Source organism: Gambusia affinis, linkage group LG05 (assembly GCF_019740435.1).
Source record: "Gambusia affinis linkage group LG05, SWU_Gaff_1.0, whole genome shotgun sequence".
Classification (NCBI taxonomy): domain Eukaryota; kingdom Metazoa; phylum Chordata; class Actinopteri; order Cyprinodontiformes; family Poeciliidae; genus Gambusia; species Gambusia affinis.
Window position 1 is genome coordinate 9779735 of NC_057872.1, and position 19246 is coordinate 9798980.

Here is a 19246-nt window from a genome sequence, read left to right on the forward strand (position 1 = left end):
TGTATATCACATTTTTTTTTTTGTGTATTTCATTTTTACCCCAAGGTTTTCTATTTTTGCTCAGAAGACTCTAAAATTAGTAGCCAAAACGTGAACAGCTAATGTAATTTTCAGTATATTCATATTTTTAGTGCACTGAAATTTTCCATATTCAGTTCATGACGTGAATTCTTATTCCCTCATTACCCTCTGAGTTTAATTATAAGTACAATGACAGTCGGTAAATTGTGACCTCAGTCATGGCAAGTTGCTCCTTTGGTACATTTTATCTTCGTTTTCTTTTTTTTTTCTTTCCAACACGTACCTTTTTGGTGTTTCTCAACTTAGCTGTCACTTGCGGCCACCCTGGCAGCCCTATTTATGGCCGCACCACAGGCGATGGCTTCAACTACAATGATGTTGTGCGCTTCGCCTGCAACAAAGGCTACACCCTGGAGGGACCCTCTACAGCTCAATGCCAGGCAAACCGCCAGTGGAGCCATCAACCTCCGACATGCAGAGGTAAGGTCCTCGCCACGGAGTGCCTGCTGAATTTATAAATACCTGCCAGTCTGACAGCATTTAGGTACCAGAGGGACACGTTTGCACTTTTATAGTTGAACTCTGCCTTCTTCGCCATATTTGCTGTTGGCATTGAATGTATTATTTGTGGATGTAAAAAAAAAAAAAAAACAGACTCAAACTGAGAACATATGTGAATGGTTTTGATTAATTAGATGCAGCTTAAACAGCTTATTTACTATCAGAAATTGAGCATATTCAAAGAGCAGAGTATTACATCTACTAAAGCTGTTTTTTTTCCCCCCTTGGATTTCTTTCCATAACAAAGGCCATTTTTATCTAATGCTTCTCTATTTGTGTAAGGCTAGCCAAAAGGAAAGCAGGTAGCTGCCAGATAACAGAAATAGGATCCAGGATGGAGCAAGCGCTAGAGCAGAATGAGAAAGTCTTTCCAGGTCTTCTGGGATTATTCTGTTATCTGAAGCTAGAGTAGGCAAAAAAAATATACATCCTCCAGATGTGTCAAAATCATTCACAAATCAGTAGATAGCGACATGTTGCTTACTCTGACATAGGCAACAAATAGGTATTTGACTACATAAAAAAGTTGTACTAAATACTTACAATAAGCATGATCTTAAACCTTGTTTTTTCAACAGATCATCATGTAACAAATGCAGCTACAGCATCAAAACTAAAAACCTTGTAAAGCAGAGATTGGACAGGGCAGATATTTCATTCAGACAATTAAATCCTATTGACGTTGGTTTTTGTTGGAATTTATACATTAAGAGATTTAATTCTTTTTCATGTGAATACGACTGCAAAGATGGATTCGATGAAGGATATGACACTGTTGTGCACCGTTGTCAAAATATGTTCCCAGAAATATGTTCTCCCATGAAACCAAGATGTCACTCACTTTTACTTAAGAGGAATAATTTTTGGAGTAACTTCACCTTCATCTAATTTCAGCTGAACTGACTTGTCAGTAATGACGTCTTAGAGACTTCTTCTGCATTTAAAATACTTGCTTTTGTCTGGCAATAGACAATGTATGTTAATTTGGTTTTCATGAAACAGCATGAGAATCTATTATTATCAAAGGTGCCAAATATAGTCCATGCTTACCTTTCATTCTGTTCATTAAATAAAGAAAAAGCCACTGTTTAGGTCTTGTGGACAGATTTATTTTTAACTTGCAAGCTTGCTGACAGGATAACGCTTATGCAAATTAGGATCCAAGCAAAGGATGCAACGTGAACAGTTTCCAGGAAATATCCCTTGTGAAATGTGTGAAGGGATTTAGGCAGAATGCCACATTACTATTTTGTGTGTCCTTTCACTTAACGTTTTGTTAAAGGGAAATTATTTCTGACAAATTTCTGTTTCATAGCAGCTTGATATAAGCAGGGTACAGTAATAACAGAGATACATCTATCATACTAAATTGATCAAACAAATGACTAAAAAGCACATATTTTTTACGAATAAAGTATTAACATCATTAATTAGGCCAATTAATAAAGTTTTTTTTGTGGGTCTAGATGTGTGAAAACGAGAGTTTGTACATTCTGTTCTGTTCTTAAATTATACGCAATGGCAGACCTCCCCCTCTAAAAGCTCTGCCAGGCAAATGGCCTCTGTGTACTGGTTCGCCCTAATTGAAATTATTCAACATGCATGCATTTAGGGGAAAGCCTGCCTGTGTTTATGTTTATATATGTAAATTACAGCCAGAGTCAATTACAGTCCTCAGGACCAGAAACGTTTGCATTTCACATATTTAGAAAATATTCAATAAATAAATGAAGGACTGTCTACTAAAAGCTGCTGGTAGTTTTGTTGCTGAAGAAGAAACAATAAAATTTAAGTAAAACAGCCTGCTACATGCCAGTCACATGTTTGAATGAATCATTAAAACCTCTTGCTATACATTAGCAAAACAGGTATTCTCAATGTGATTCCTTCTTTATAAAGTAAAATGTTCTTTTAGTTTTGAGGAGTACTTAATCAAGTCATTATTATTCATATAAAAATATGTACATAAAAACAGAAAAATGTTTATCTATTTTCTTTTGTTAACGTCTGCGTTTGTTGTTTATGGCTGAAAAGAGGAAAACTACTACACAAAACCTAGGTGCACATTGCTTGCATTCTGTGGACTTGACAAGGGTGTTTGCTACTGCATATATTTGATGCACTCAGCTTTTTAAGTTTGGTACAGAAATGAGTCAAAGAGTGTGGGCTAAACAATCGAGGAGATTGCACTGCCTTGTGAATTCACCCCTCTACTTCTTGATTGTCTGCTTGCATTTGCAGTGAGCATCATATGCTTCTCTGCTATTGCAACAACATAATTATGGAAACTGTTTAGGACTTAACAGCACATCTGATAAAGTAGCCCTGCATTTATTATATGATCCATGAAAAGAAAGACGATGTACAGGCAAAAGAGTTCTAGGTGTTTCCTCTGTACATTTCTCTGACGTTTATAAGGGTTTTAATGGCATGTATTTCTTTTTCTTCACAGTGGTTAACTGCACAGATCCAGGCATTCCTGCTAACTCTATCCGAGAGAGTAAAATTGAACATGGGAACTTCACATTTGGCAGCGTCGTGTTCTATGACTGCAACCCCGGATATTACCTGTTCGGTTCATCCGTGCTCACCTGCCAGCCAATGGGCCACTGGGACAAACCTCTCCCAGAATGCATTGGTAAAATAGACATTTCTTTCCAATACACTAATGGGACATTTATATCTTAGTGTTTCTAATTAGATAGGGTAAGCAGATAGAACTAAAACATTTTATCCCCGTCCTTGTTCTGTTAACTTTTGCTTCCAGTTTTAAAGGTAAAAGTTTATAAGTCCTCCACTTGGTAATATCTGGTTAAACCTTTGAATCAATTCTTATTATGCTTCTCCAAAGGTAAACACTAAACTTAAATCAACTTTGCAGTGTGAACTTCAATGTTTTCCTTGCTGTATAATTCTGTACCCACCCCCTGGGTTATTATGCATTCTGTTAATGCCCGAGTATACCAACAATAATCACCTATTTCTATTGAAATTATCTGAAGTATAGCTCTACATTTTCCACACCGGCTGAAAAAGCACTTAATTTCATGGTAGAGAGACGAAGCTCATCATTTATTTGATCAAATCAAATCCTAATTAAAGAGGCACGCAGAAGTGTCTATCACGTGTTTTGAAACTTGCTTCAGGCATCATTGACAGTTCGGTTATGGTTAGTGTTTTACTGAATTATAGAAACTTACTTTGCATTAAGACGACTCAGACCAAAGGCAAACAAGCACAGAAAGTAGAAAAATGATATAATTTGTTTATTTTTAAAACAAAGCTGTAAATAAAGAAAAAGCTTACATTTTACAATAACTTTTCAAGTTACCGGTGTTGTGTACTTTGCCATATGTATTGCTTGGCATTTTATAAACAGTCCTGATATATTTTTTTCTGCTTTCCATGTTCAGACAAATTAAAGTCTGTATTTTACTGTAATGAACAGTAAACTCTCCTCTTACTTTAATCCTTCCCACATCTCACTCACCCCCAAAAAAGAAAAAAAATCTGAGCTGAGATATTAGCAAATCCCATAAGCTTGCAGACGCTAAGCAGATACAAATAGATCACCTTTAAGGGCACAGGAAATATTTCAATCATTGAATAAAACTTTTGCAACTGATCAATATCAGTGCATTTACTGGGAAACCAGAGCAATTAATTTCTAACAAGACCAAATAAGGGTAGACACACACATATAGCCAGGGTAGCAGTAGATACAACCTCAAGTATGGAAAAATCCAGTAACTTTTAATGTTTGGCACCTTTTAAATATGCATTCCATCTCCATCTCCACCTTTTCATTGGTACGTGGAGCTGACAGCTATACAGACTTTCATGGAGCTTGTTATACTGCAAAACAAATAAATTTATTTAATAAACAACTAAGAAAAACCAAAAGATCAAGGTGACTGCAGTAGATGATGCACTGTTTCAGTTTCATACTACAATAAAGCGACAAGTCTCAGCTTTGATGTCACTTTCTGAGTGCAAAAGAACTGAGGTTGACACTGCTGTCTGAACACAAATAGTAGTACTTAATTTGAAATGAGTTTTTTTTCCCCTTAAGAAGTTGTGTGTAGTCTCAACTGAGATGGAGTTTGGTTACTCTTGAACATTAAAAATCCTCAAGAGAAACATGTTTGCCTTATAAATCTATTAAAAACCATTTGCTCACTCACATAATGACCATAACATAGCAGGAGTTCATGTCTGTGAGTCTGAGAGGCCGGTTTGTGGTTAGACTAAACCAAATTAAACAGTCCGATGTGGTAAACTAAAGCAAAGTGCTTACAAAAAACAGATCTGGTTGTTATTATTTCATACAAGTATAAAGGAACAAACACATAAAAGTTGATGGACTGAAAGTTGCCTACATAACAGAAAACTTTTCAGGACCGATATCAGCTGAATTTAAGTCTGACTGAGCAATGCTAAACATGTTTTTTATTAACAAGGTGGTGATAAGATCTTAGGGATTTTATAGCTGCTAAGGATTTTCCCTCGAAATGTAAAATGTCCTAAATGTGTCTGGTTGTCTGTACAATGGGCTGCAAAAGTAATTTTTCTACATCTTGCCACAATACCAACTCAAACTTTATTTTATTAGAATCTGGCCCTTATGGAAGAGTTGCAGAAAAACTAAAGTCAGAAAGAAAGCTTTACTAAATTCCATTCATATTTTGTCAGAAGAATACACCCGAGCAGAGAAGTAATGGAAGGACTTGGATTAAAGCATATTTGCATGTTAGAAATGCCCAGTCAACTTGTAGTCAATTTGTAGCATGACTTGAAAACCGACGCACTGAAGCTCTCAGTCCAAAGCAACTGAGCTTGGGATGTTTTCCAAAACCAACTGGGGAAAAATATTCATATAAAGATATGCTTTTAATTGTAATTTCTTGTAAATGTAGCAAAAGGTGGTTCTATCAAGGTTTGATGCAGTTGGTGACTGAATAGAAATGCACCACCATTTTTGATCAATTGAATAGATTTTTTAATTTCTAGAAAATGTTTCTCTACTCTACCATAAATCTGTGTGACAAAATGTGACATTTCAAGTTGGAAAGGTTTGAATAATTTTGCAGGACACTGTAATTGTCATCTGCTTTACGAAAATGAAACCTTCAGCATCACATTTTGCTCTTACCACATTTCCCTGACAGTAATGTAACCCTATGCAAATGAAAAATTTTACTTGACAATGTAATGACCCATCCAGGTGTTCTTTATATGAAGGGCCATAGGAACAGCACTCTTTAATGTCAGAAGAACTTACAGTGTGAACTATAAAATCTGATAGTCTCATGAATGTGTGCTCAAATTACTCTATTTGAGCAACTCTGAATATAATTCGCAATTCAAAGCAGTTTATTAGAGGGATACTTGCTAAATTTAACAGAGCTTTCCTGAGCATTACTGTATCATTCTCTGTGCTGTAAGATGGCGTAAAAATTTTGTCAATATTAAGTTTTCATGAATTCTTCTTCCCATAGAAAATATTGCATGCGTGTGTGTCTTTGTACAAATAAACAGGATTTATTAAGCTAGTCCTTCTGCTGCTCCCCTCATGCAGAGGTTGATTGTGGGCACCCAGGCACGCCGCCCCACGCGGTGATCACTGGAGAGAAGTTTACGTTTGGCTCCAGAGTGCGCTACTCCTGTCGCGACGACCGTCAGCTCATCGGAGATTCATCGCTTACCTGCCAACTGAACGGACACTGGAGCGGCCCGCTGCCCCACTGCTCAGGTGCGCTGTACCACACAAACATTTTGTGGTATTTTACACCCATTACAAAACCTGTTTTGTTTTTTTCCCCCCCATTGAACAAAATCTCAATTGTAATCCTTAATCCGACTGACTGCACTATTTGTAGCTGACACAAAAAAGTGCCAATGGCTCATTTCATTTCTCATTTAGTCTCTAAAAATGAGAGGAAAACAAGTTATTGAATGAATGTGCAACAGAGAATTTCCATACTGCCTGAAAGATGGTGACATCTGCAGTCTAATATAAAAAAAACACAGCTAGAATTGAATACATATAATAACCTAAGCACACATATTTAAGAAAACCCATACGCAAAACAAGAAATGTTGTCAAGCAACTGTGTACTTTGTTATATAAAGTACTATATAACCACTTATTCTACAGGAGTGGTAGTGTACACCCACTTCCAAAGAGGAATCAGTTTTTATAGCCGCTGTATAATATTCAGCAGTGGGCTACTGGTGACCTGCTCCTCTCTGCTTCTCATCTGGTAGAAGTCCTAATTGCTATGTAGTTCCTGCGTAGGTTTAGGCTCTATATTTATGCCGGCTCTGATTGCTTCAAGTAAACTGGAATAATAAAGTACAGTAATACTCATTGTTATTATTATTATTGTCTCTCATTCCTAATGATATCTGAAAATACAGTGTATAAAACTAGATATTTGACTAATTATAATTCACTCCTGAGCACTTTTTGAATGTTAATTACACCAAATAACAGTGAAACGTATTTGACTCTTGTCATTACTATAATTTTAAATAAATAATTATAGAAAAAAAAATTGCCACTGATTATTTTTGATTGAGTCTATCAAAATGATGGACAACAAAAAAGTCTAAAGCAAACTCTATAATTGTACAGTACTAAATTGTATAGTACAATTTCTACTTAAAGCTGACAAAGTAAAAGTTTACATTGTTTAAATAGTAAGTGTTTATTAGCCACTGTTGCAAGTCATATGCACATTAGATGCATTGGCCACATACAGCATAGATTCACTGATTTAAAATGAAGTGCTAGCAAATCACTTTAACCCTGTTCATGACCTAAAATATTTGCTGATACAAATCAAAATGCCATTCATGTAAGAATAGAAACCAAAATGCTAAACTGATGCTAACTTGGTTTAGTCATCTGACTGAAATGTGGAACTATTTTGCTGCTCACTTCATCTACTAATCATATTGTACTTTAAAAAAAAAACTAAATCCAGATTGTCTCCCTTCAGCTGTAAAGATTGCATTGTAATACTGTCTAGCTTTTTTCAGGAAACTGTTCCTTTACTGTTAGATCACCCCTAAAAGGCACCAAAATGAAGTCACAACTTGGCAGTGTTGAAAAACACTACAACAATATGAAGCCCACTTACAATATTGAAAGGATTTCTTGGCATTATTAGAAAGAAATTTGAGCTCCAAGGAAACCGTGCCAATTTAATACCATCAAATGCTGCACAATAGACTTTTCTAGCCTTTTTTTAAAGAATCTCTTCTGTCTCAAAATATTTGGCCTTTTGCTATCCACATGGTCACTGTCTACTCTAAAAGGTTTTTAACAATTTCGAACTGGCACTCCTGTGGTTTATCTGATGCTGCTGCATTTGGCTGAATGGAAACGACCAAAGACGGTGAGCCAGTGCCAAACAGCAACTACAGACATTTATTCTTCAGTAATTCTGTCAAAGGGAGCCTTCATCTTAAAGGAATCATGGATAAGTGGTAAAGTTGAATCTAAGTTAGCTGAAGAGGACCCTTTGCAAGTATAAATCCTTTGAAGTCAACTAACCTGTTTAAACATTTTTAGTTCCAGTTTTTCTTTTTGACATTTTTTAAAGTAAGAAAAAGGGTCTCGTAATGTGGAGCTCCCAACCTACAGCTTGCCTCCTCCCCTCAAGCCTTCCCATGCTCTTCCCCCTCATCACACTTAAACAATCCTGACCATGAAAGTAGATCTTTTTATCTGAATCTTCACTTGGTTTGTTAAACTAACTGACCCAGAAGTAATGTTTGTAAGCAGACTTGAGTGGTAGTTATTCTCTCTTTGTCAAAGGGCAGTTCAATTTCTCTTCTCACTTTGGATGTTTTGGATTTACACAAGCAGTTTGAAAGTAGATGATATTAAGACGCTAAGGAAATATACTTGATTGTATCGGTCCAAATCTGTCTTACTGTCAGAGCTGTCCTCACATTTCTTGCAGGGCTGTGACAGCGGCGACAGAATCATGGGTGCCAAAGACTCGTTAGCTTCACCGGGAAGCAAAGTGTGGCCCGTGTGATTCTGTCCCACCAAAGACTTACAGTGGCGAAAGTTGCTGAGTACTGTATTCTGGCTGTAATAGAAAGGCGCTTTGTCTCATGTAAAATTTCTACATGAGACAAAGCAGTTCTATCGACTGTTCTTCTATTCTCTGACCTGCTTTGTTCCATGTAGGATATCATATTGTAAAAGCATGGAAGTAATATTTTGTAAGAAAATCCGAGTGCCTAACATTTGCGTGGATTACTTTGACATTTACCTTCCCATTTTAATATTATCCTGCAGTAGGTACATCCTATCAGGATAACCGTTTTTCCAAATGACAGGCTGATAGTTTACAGTGTTGACTTGGCCTCCAAAAGCTCAGTCTAATCATATATCTAAGGGACAGATGAGAGATAGTGGTCCACTGGAAATATTTTCATCCTTTTAACCTACAGGATGTGTCAGAGCTCCAGAATGAAACCAATTTGCTCTCTGACTAAGGGTTTATTCACATCTGACACATTTGGTCTCCTTTAAAAGGGGCCTATTATGGGAAATTCACTTTTAGCAACTTTTTTGACTTACCATTCATAAACCGCTGCTGCATCTTTGGTGGTTGTGTGAGAGGCACAACTTTGTTGGCTTCTCATGCACATCTGTTGGCAGCTATTTTCATTTTTGCAAAAAAAAAAAAAAAAAAAAAACACAACAAAACAAAACAAAGAAAAAGTAATGTACATGTTTAGAATGCCCCATAGACCTATCCTAACTTGTTGAAGGAAGCACAATAAGTTCCCCATGCTAAATTTGTTCACATTTAGATGGAGGTAGGTAGTTTCTAGCTTTATTGAATTAGTGAGACTCCAGTCAGGGGACTTCTCGAAAAAACCGCCAAAATGGTTTTTCTTATTCCTGAAGTGATCTGGTAACAATCTGCACGTCATCAAAAGTACAAACCAGCAGTGAAGGTCTGCTGGTTTCAGACCTTCACAAGAAACACAAGAACTTTTTAACTTCAGTCACGTTCACCGCTGTCAAGCTTCTTCAGCTAATTTATGATTTTTTTTTTTTTTTTTTTTTTTTTTTTTTGTTGCATTTTTTGAGTTTGTTACTGCTCAATGTGTCCTTGAAGTACAGTTCACATTTCAACTTCATTTGTGCTTGTGCTGAAAGAAATACTTTCACCAGGGGAGCCTCCTTGCGAAAGCTCATAATCTCAATAATGCCCTCCGTTGACATTGCAGGCTGTCATCAACTGCTAACATTTTTGTTCAGGTAATAAATGGAAGAATTTGTTGAAATGTGTTAACTTTAGTAACACTGTGTAAAAGACCAAACCATTATTCATTTAAAATGTTGCAGTCATTAAACTCCAGTACAAATGACATCTTTTGCTCATTTGTCTCACGTTTATGGTGTCCTTAGAGTAAAATTAATACACATTTTTTCAGAATGTAATGGATTTTTTGGTAAGAAGTGAAGATGAAGCAGAGCTGCTTGCATTTTTTTTTTTAATCACCCATCACTTAAGTGAAGAAAGTGTTTCCATTATAAGAAGATTAGATCAACATCCTGCTGTTTTGACAGATGAGACTTTCTTATAATGATGATGAGCAATTCTGAATCTTATCGCTCTCTGTCATTCATTCTGAGCCTTGTGCCAACATAACCCTACTGCAGCCAGCTGTCTTATGAGACAGAGTGAGCGCATGTGCTTTTACATTAAGCATTCAACATGTCTAAAACCCAAACAGATTTGATGCGTTTCATTAATTGTGTTCAAAAATGTATCAACTGTTTACTTTAAACCTAATTAACGTATTGACGTTGTTCTAAAGTATTGAAACAGCCAATGATAAATAACTTGTTTATGCAACGAATGCACTGAGGACATTTATAGTTAATAATTATTTAACTTAGTTTGCATAATTTGTTTCACAGTTGCAAATTAACTCTGTATCAAACTGAACATTTTAATCAATGTTGAATGTGAATGCATCATCTTTAGAGATTATACTGCATCAGCACTTGTGATTAACTTGGAAATCTGCAGCATATGATGGAGAGAAGAAGCCACTGTAAATCACCTGCTTGCCACTAAGAGACATAATGGATTCACACTTGGCAGTAAACATCTGTTACAGTTATAGCAGAAACTGGAGCCACTACACAGCTGGAGCTCATCTGTTGCTTACAAAATAAAACAATTTGTGGTGCTAAACACATTTGGGCAAAGAAGTTAGAGCTAGTGTTCAGTTTTGCTCATAGTTTTCATCATTCTGGAAGGTGGCCAAAGAACAGGAAGTAGATCTTTGTCTACTTCAAGTGTTTTGAACACTTGTTCAAGTGGAAAGTGGAGAGTGAAGAAAACAAGTGTTTTGTTCCACTTTCTCTTTTTATCCACTTCTAGTATTTTATCTGCGTTTATCTGTATTTTATCGTTGTCATGCAATAATGTGCAAAAGACTTTAGCTGGACCCTTGTAATCTATTAAAGTGAGTATAAAGGATAAAGTTTTTAACTTTGTTTCTTTCTTTTTTTTTTTCCTTTGTAAATTACATTACACTTGTCAAAATGCAATTTCATATACTGGTACCTAAGTGCTTGAATTCTTTTTCCCATTTTGTCACATTACAAATGACAGTAGCAGTGTCTTTTTGAGGTGGGTTTATGACCAAAAACAAGGCACTGCAAAGTACTGAAGTAGAAGAAGGAGCCACAATTTAAGATTTTTTTTTTTTGACAATTAAAAGTCAGAAAAATTTCTTTCTTTCTTCCTTTCCTTCCTCTTTCCTTTTAGAGAATATTAATAAGCAAAATTACATATGCAGTGCAGGAATTAAGTCTGGGGAAGATTTAAAGAAGCAAAAGGTTATGAAACAATCTACCTAGTGTAGCCCATCTTCTGAAAACTGAAAAATTGTAACATTGCTGCAAATCTGCCAAGACAATGCTATCCACCTTATCTGATAGGCCAGGCAAGGAGGGCATCAATTTACAGAAGAGTATCAAGTAGAAAGCTCTTGGTGAAAGCATTTCATTAACAGTGCTGATTGCAGTTTGCCACTAGTCATGTTGAAGACACAAAATCCCTGTGAAACGTGGTACCCTTGTCAAATGACACCTTATCTTTATCTTTGACTCTACATAAAAAAACAAGAAAAGGTCATGTGTATTTGAAAAATACTGCCGGATGGTGATTTCACATGGAACACACCATCCATATTGACCAATAGCAGAGTGCATTGGTGAAATTTTCCTTCATATTGGCTTGGAATGAGTTCAAAGTTCACGAGAAGTAGATGGAACTAAATAAGGGAAAATTCTGGAACAAAACCTGATAGAGGCCGTAAATACCGTGAAGCTTGGGCGAAGGTTCTCCTTCTAACAAGACATTGACTGCTAACATACAAGCAGAGATGCAATTTAATGTTTTACACCAAACTTTTTCATGTGCTTACAAGGCCTAACGTCCAGACCCAAACCTGTTGTTAAATTTTGGCAGAAAACCTGCAAGATGCTAAAAAGCATTTGGAAACACTAAGACTCCTTCTACCTCACATTTGAATGCCAGTTTGGTGTTGGTCCATCAAATAAAGTACAATACTATATCCTGTGATTGTAAGGTAAGAAAAATGCAAAAAAGAGTTTGACTTATAAGTATGTTAAGACTTTGAATTTTGAAAATGGCACAGTATAATTCAGCAGTAACAACACAAAACAATAGGACACTGAATTCCTCAGAGATCCAACCTGGCATCAGCAGCAGCAGCTCTCATCCATGCAGCCATTCATGCATCTGTCCATTCCCTCATTTTTCCTCCCTTGTTAATTAGTAAGATGGTGCATCAGACTGCTTGCCAAGCTGTTCCCTCTTTGTTCTCATCTGTTGCATGGCTGATTTTAAGCCCTTTTTATTTCCTCACAAAGGGATCTTGGTGAATGGACATTACCTGATATTCAAACCAAAATCTGACCGCCATCCCAATTAGCATGATTATAGCATTCCCACTGCAGGCGAAAGAGAATAATGAGGCACCAACAGCTGCTGTAGGACTTACGAGTAACTACTGGTACAGCTGCACACACCAAGACAAATGCATACTGGTGCTCATCACGCTCTCATCTCCACAAATGTATGCAAGTACATGCTGGGAGATGCACAAACAACTAAATTTCTCCGAGCCACACCAACATATGCAGCCGTTCATGAACACCGAGCCACAGCCACATACAAACTTAGCTGCTTCTGCTGTGAGTCATTGACCTGACAAATGCAGTTTGTAGACATATGCGCTGAGGGATGTGTGTAGATGATATGAGGTTTGTGTTCGTGCTTAAAGACTTTGTCAACAAGTCCAGTATTACCACAGCCATTTGGTGCTCTGTACACAGAAAGAGCAGCAGCTAAAGTCCCTTGGGGAGGAAAGAACAGGATGATTTTGCAACTCAAGAATCAGTCTTAAGCCTGCTCTGGTACAAATCCCTCACAAAGAATATGCTTTAATGTAAACTTGAATATCTCTATATTTCTCTATCTGTATATGTGGATGTAATAAAATTGTCTTCTATGCTCAGCTGCTTTTTTTTTTTTTTGTTTATATCTGTCAGAATTGAAACGGGAACAGTTATATTTTTGGCTGGTGTTATGCGCTACTGTATGTGCTTTTGTTCTCTCCCCTGAGGGTGACCCCATTGAATACAGCCCCCACCCCGTAGACTTTCCTGGCAAACAAACCACTCAACTGTTCATCACAACATGAAATCTTCAGCACTGCCCTGATTCCATACCTGTCATCTTTATTTTCTCTCTCATTTCCTATGGCTTAGAGTGTGAACATGTCCTATTTCTCTCACGCATAAGAGACAGGCTTAAAAAGAACATGAAGAGAATTTATAAAAGGCACATCTGCGTCTGTATCTGATTGAATACATAGTCAAATGTAGCAGATTGTGCAAGGTTGTGACTCTGAAAGTACTTAAGTTCCTTCACAGAAAAAGTGTGGGGATAATTCAGGATAATGAAAATGCATTTACTGGGAGCTCCAGAGGTCACAATGTATTCATAATTTCTTATAACCACATTTGGTTGACTCTTAATGCTGGCTCTGCTGATTTTTTTTCATTTTTTTATGGGCAGAAAAGCTTCTGGTGTCAAAGCTGAAAGAAGCATTGGTCTGCCAGGTCGTTGGCATGGTGACAAATGGTAAATGTTCTGCCTTTATACAAGTCCTTTTAACCTTGGCACTTCTGAAATAAAAGCCCCATGCCTGCCCTTGGGTGAATTTTGCATCGTGTCACTGCTTCCTAAAGGTTCAAGTGACCACACCAAAGCTCTCTGTACTTTTTATCTACTTGACAGGAAAGAAGCGCATGTTGTAAACTCCTGCCATGCCAATTTAAAAAGGATCCATCTGTGTGCACACACACAAACGCCCATACACGCTAAAGTGGGTGGACTCTTCACTCTCTGGGTTTCATTGCTCCGTGTCTGGTTATCTCTTGTTGCAGGTGACTCTTCAGGCACCTGTGGGGACCCTGGCACACCTGCCCATGCCAGCAGAGAGGCGGGGAACTTCAAAGTGCGCAGCAAGGTGCGCTTCACCTGTGCAGTGGGACACACGCTGTACGGCTCAGCAGAGAGGATCTGTTTCCCCAATGGGACGTGGTCTGGCAAACAGCCATTCTGCAAGCGTAAGGAGACTCTTTAAAATTTCTGCAGGATGTTTTGTATAAATGGTGTGAGAGCAGAGAGGAGTCATGCAGGGAAGTAACAAACACAATTCTTCACAGACAAGCACTCCTACACATGCACACCGAGATCCATAGTTGCTTTAAGGTTGGGCATCAGATTTCACAACTGTTGTTTTTTTTTGCCTTCTTTTTTTCAATATTAATCCCAGTGCTTTTTAGAAGTATTCAAACCCGTTTTTGATATTCTAATGTTTTGTCACATTACAACCGCAGACTTTAACATGTTTATTAAGATTATATATTGTTCTGTTTGTGTTGGGGGTTATTTTTGCACAAAGTAGCCCATTGTTGATCCAAAATTGTTTGTACATACCAGTCTTAAATGTGTGGCTAAATTTTAAAACAAATCAAACATGCTAGAATCTTTTTATGGGAAAAAGAATGAAGATCATGTAACCTTGCTTTGTTATTTTGTAACAAAATGTTAAAAATAACTGAATGGCTTAGGAGTCCAGTTCAAATGAATAAACTAGATTTTCACAGTTTATTTTTAATCTGATTGCCTCATGACTGTTATTTATCTGTATCTCAGGGTCTGAACTCTTATCTGAAAATATGCGTCTTTTTATCGATTCAAATAAGTGGAATGCAGCAACAGTTCAAAGAACAAAATAAGCTGTAGAGAAGAACTGTGAGAACAGGTTGACTTAAAATGGAAATTTTTTAGATACAGTCGTCAAGGTATTTTTAGGAGGCTGCACAGCATTTATAAAAACTAGAAAATTTCTGAAGAAATTGAAACAGGGCCTGTCAAACTGTGCCTGTCAGTTGGCAGAAAAACACCCTAATATTATATCATCATTGTTTATAATGATTTAGAAAATAAAATTCTACACAGGTTTGTCAAAACTATTTCGACCCATATTAGAACTTAGCATTGATTTCCTTCATTTGAGTAGCTGTGATTTTCCCTAATCCACACATTTTTCCTAGCCTTAAACAATACTAGTCTATTCCTAATTCTAACTCATTAACTATAACTTAATTAGCATCTTACCTCTAAACGTTACCCCTGACCCAAAGCAATGAGTCCATCATATTAAGACCGGTCTTTGGTCCTAATATGATGGAACTGATGCAGTGTTTCTCAATTCCGGTCATCAGCCTCCCGCCCTGCATGTTTTAGGTGTTCCCCCTTCTGCCACACATCTGGATTGAATCTGTTGGTTCAATCCACAGATCCACAGATGACTGCAGAAGAGGTCATGTAATCATTTGGATCAGCTGTTCTGAAACAGAGACACAGCTAAAACCTGCAAAGCAGGGGGGCTTGAGGACTGGAATTGAGAAGCACTGACCTAATGTGACACTGGACATATAATGGTGCGTTCACACCAAATGCGTTTTGAGTGTCAGGCCCAGCTGGTTTGCATTCAAAGTCTATGTGGAGGTGCGTCGAGGGTTATAGCGGCACGCTTCGAGCCTCTAGCGCGGCGCAATTTGAACCATTTGAAGCATTTGACACATCTAGCGCATCCAATGCTCCACATAGACCTTGAATGTAAACCAAACTCGCCTGATGCTCAAAACATGTTTGATGTGAATGCACCAGTAAAATGTTCAGTTCTACTGGTAACAATGACATCACTCTTTGATGCATCAAATGAATCTCTTGAGTGTAGCACACAGGCTGTTTTTCGGACCTGTTCCTGTTTCAGAGTTATAAGTTATGAGTTATGAATCTTCTCCAGGAGTATTGTTAAAATTATTTGAAGCCACAGAATCAGCCCAGTTCAGGTTCACATTCTCGGGTTAGAGAGACTCACCTGGTATGAAGTAAATTTTTCGGTACTGGAATCACACCAAAGATAAATTAATTTAATCAAAGCATGTCATGAATGCATGTACTCCATCTTAGGTCCAGAGCATACTAGTTTTTGTTGCTTTTGCCACCACTAGATGATATACATATAAGATATAAAATAAACAGCACCATTCAGAGATGCAATGAGTTTATAGCAGTTGTTCCACAATGTCTGTAGTTCTGATGTTCTGCCATCATTGTGGTTCTAAAGAGCAGCTCAGAGAGCCACACACAACTCTATCTCTATTTTGAGTCTAATTGACACCGTTTTGTGTCAGTTAGACTTTTGTTTTGAGTTGAGTTTGGCTCGTTTTTTGTTAATTATGTTGCCACAGTTACTTGAAATACCAACAAAAGTAATAGCTCTTCTCACGGGATTGAGCCACACGTTTTGATATATATCTATATTGTGAGGGGGCACGCAGCGGTACGAGCCGCATTAATGGTAGTAGGAAGCGGCAGTTATTTTGAGGTGTACAACAATAGGAGCCTGCCATAGCAATGTATAGGGAGAGCAGTGATTGACTTGCGAGTCAGTCACTGCTCTCCCTATACATCGCTATGGCAGGCCCCACAAAGAAAAAGTAATTGAATGTGCTTAAAAAGAGAAAAAAGAGAACCATTTTTGGTACTGTACCAACATTTTCTCAGCTGTGACTTATGAAAATTTTAAATAGTACCCAGATCCAGAATAAACAGACAAACACTGCATGCAGCATACTGGCTGCATTAAAACAAAAATGATTTGCAAAGAGATCACAAAAGCAGTGCTTCACCAGATGGTAAAATATCTCTCTGCTGGAGTCAGAGTGTCTGCCACACTCCTACCAAAAATTTCATTAATTTCAAACACCTAAAGCCACATTTTGTTTGGATTGTGATAAATTAGTCATTGTAGGGATTCTAGATATCCACTCTCAGAGGGTCAGCTTCACATCTTGCATAAATTACCCCCAAGGGTCAACCGGATATTGAGGCAAATGTTTGACTGGATCCCCCCTCCTTTACTTACTATTGGCTTGGAACAGTTTCAGAATCATTTTTAATATCACTGGCCAATGTATGGTCTCTCTGAACTCCTTTACAGTGCACCTGTTTTTATTGCATCTTCATTCCTTCTTGTGTTCATTCTGTCCTTTTCAATTCTTCTCTTTTTTGTCTTAATCTTACTGTCAATCAGTCTTTCTAACTCTGTCCAATTTTCCATCTCTCATTTCTCTGTATCTTACTCGTTTTTTTCTGTGGTCACAAATACCCACCTCCTTCGTTTTTTTTTATTTCATATCTCCCCACCCCAGGCTTTTTATCCTTCCATCTCCCAGCTGAAATCCTGATTTAAAGATTGTTTTAACCATCTTTCCAACTCCGGGGGGAGGGAGCAGGAATTCACTGGAGCCTGAATGAATTTCATTGCTCTCTGTCTGTGATCTAAAGCCCTGTCTTGTGTTAAAGCCCATCCATCCATTATTCGCAGCCCTTTACAGCGCAAGGAAAATGGTCACTGTGAATATTCGGCTTAATAACCAGCTCAAATGGCCATCAAGGACGACTTTATGTAATTTCAAATATTAAGAAAAAAATGTATGCTTGGCTTTATATGTGTGCACACAGAATTATATGTGATGTGTTTGCATGCGTAATTATGAGCTCCTGAGTGCATTTGCAGCACTGTTTTATAAATGTGTTGAAGCTCTGCAGTGCGAGGTACAGTATGTGTCCCAGTAATGTGTTTGCACAGTGATAAGTTTGTGCGGATGCAATAAAGTCAATTGAGAAATCACCACAGCAATAACAGCACGTCTGTCTCCTACAAAGAATCAGTATTTCAGATTTTCCAGGCAATTAGGTGATTGAGAGAGCAGATCAGTTTTGTAATTAGACATGATTTGCAGGAGGGAAAAGGTACATGAAACAAACTGATTTCTTTCCTAACCTTTAGGGAAACATTTTGGTGGGAAGATTTTTTTTTTTTTAATGCAGCTTTGACTCTTAACTTTTTTTTTTTTGAACTAACACCTCGGTTGTTAGTTCATTCATAATTAAAGTGATTTTTGCATCTTCGCGCTGTACCTGCAGAATGTAATTATTCCCCCAATCTCCTTGTTTCTGAGGTGTAGTAAACATCACCACAGAGAGCATAAAAACCTTATTAAATGGGGCTTCATCAGAATTGCTAATGTGTTTTGTCCATCACTACATCATCTCCGGTTATTGGTCTCTCTTCATAAAGCTGTGATGTATAGATTGGTGGGTCTCTGCTGGCTTGTCTCACAGCTTCTTTGAAAAAAAAAAATAGTGATATTTTTATAACCGTGACCTCCAGACCATGAGCTGCTACTTTTTTCATAAACATTGAACACTATGATGCGGCTAATATATGGGGTTTTACCAACCGATTTCAAAAGGCTAGACTGCTGTCTGATGAAGAGGATAGCACAAACTGAAGAGCAAATTTGTATTGAGAGGACAAGGAAAGAGACACAGGGGAAGTGTGTGTGTATGTGGGTGTGCGTGGGCGTGTGTGTGTGAGTGTGTGAGGCTGATCAATTCCAACACTGAGAAAGACAACTTTAGAGGTTTTAATGTCCAGGAGGAAGATATGATCAGTGTGTATATATATATATATATATATATATATTTTTTTAAGGAGCCGTTTTGCAGGCACGTATCTGTGTATCCCACCAATACACATTTCATTAGACATAAAAAATAAATAAATAAAAAAAATCTGTGTCACGTCTTTCTGTGCAAATATCTCATATTTCGTATAGTCAGTGTGGTGTTTATGTGTACAATTTTTCTTTCCTTCAAAGTTAATGGATGCAGCTTATATTCAGGTATTCTCAATAGTCCAGAAATTACGGTCATATTATCTCTCTCTTACTTTACATTTTATTTGCTCTTAAATTTTGTTTAGACTCCCAGAAATTGAAATAATTTTCATGACTAAAACTGAAAAATGATTGTATGTGAGAGAGAGAGAACTCCAAGTTTGCATTGCTAGATCTATGCATAACACATTGTCCACCCAAGACAAAACTGGTGATGTCAATGTTTCCAGCTTGAATTTCAATTCATAAAATTAATAT

At 37.3% G+C, this 19246-nt stretch overlaps 1 protein-coding gene across 5 annotated transcripts in view; it reads left to right on the plus strand.

Annotated features, from left to right (window-relative positions):
* Window positions 1-19246, plus strand: part of LOC122830488 (CUB and sushi domain-containing protein 3-like) — a 240494-nt gene that overhangs the window by 181980 nt on the left and 39268 nt on the right. For all 5 annotated transcript variants that reach the window (XM_044115818.1, XM_044115821.1, XM_044115820.1 and 2 more), the window contains 4 exons: window positions 328-501; window positions 3035-3220; window positions 6161-6334; window positions 14111-14293. In XM_044115818.1, the coding sequence (XP_043971753.1) occupies window positions 328-501; window positions 3035-3220; window positions 6161-6334; window positions 14111-14293 (717 nt within the window). The remainder of the gene's footprint in view (window positions 1-327; window positions 502-3034; window positions 3221-6160; window positions 6335-14110; window positions 14294-19246) is intronic.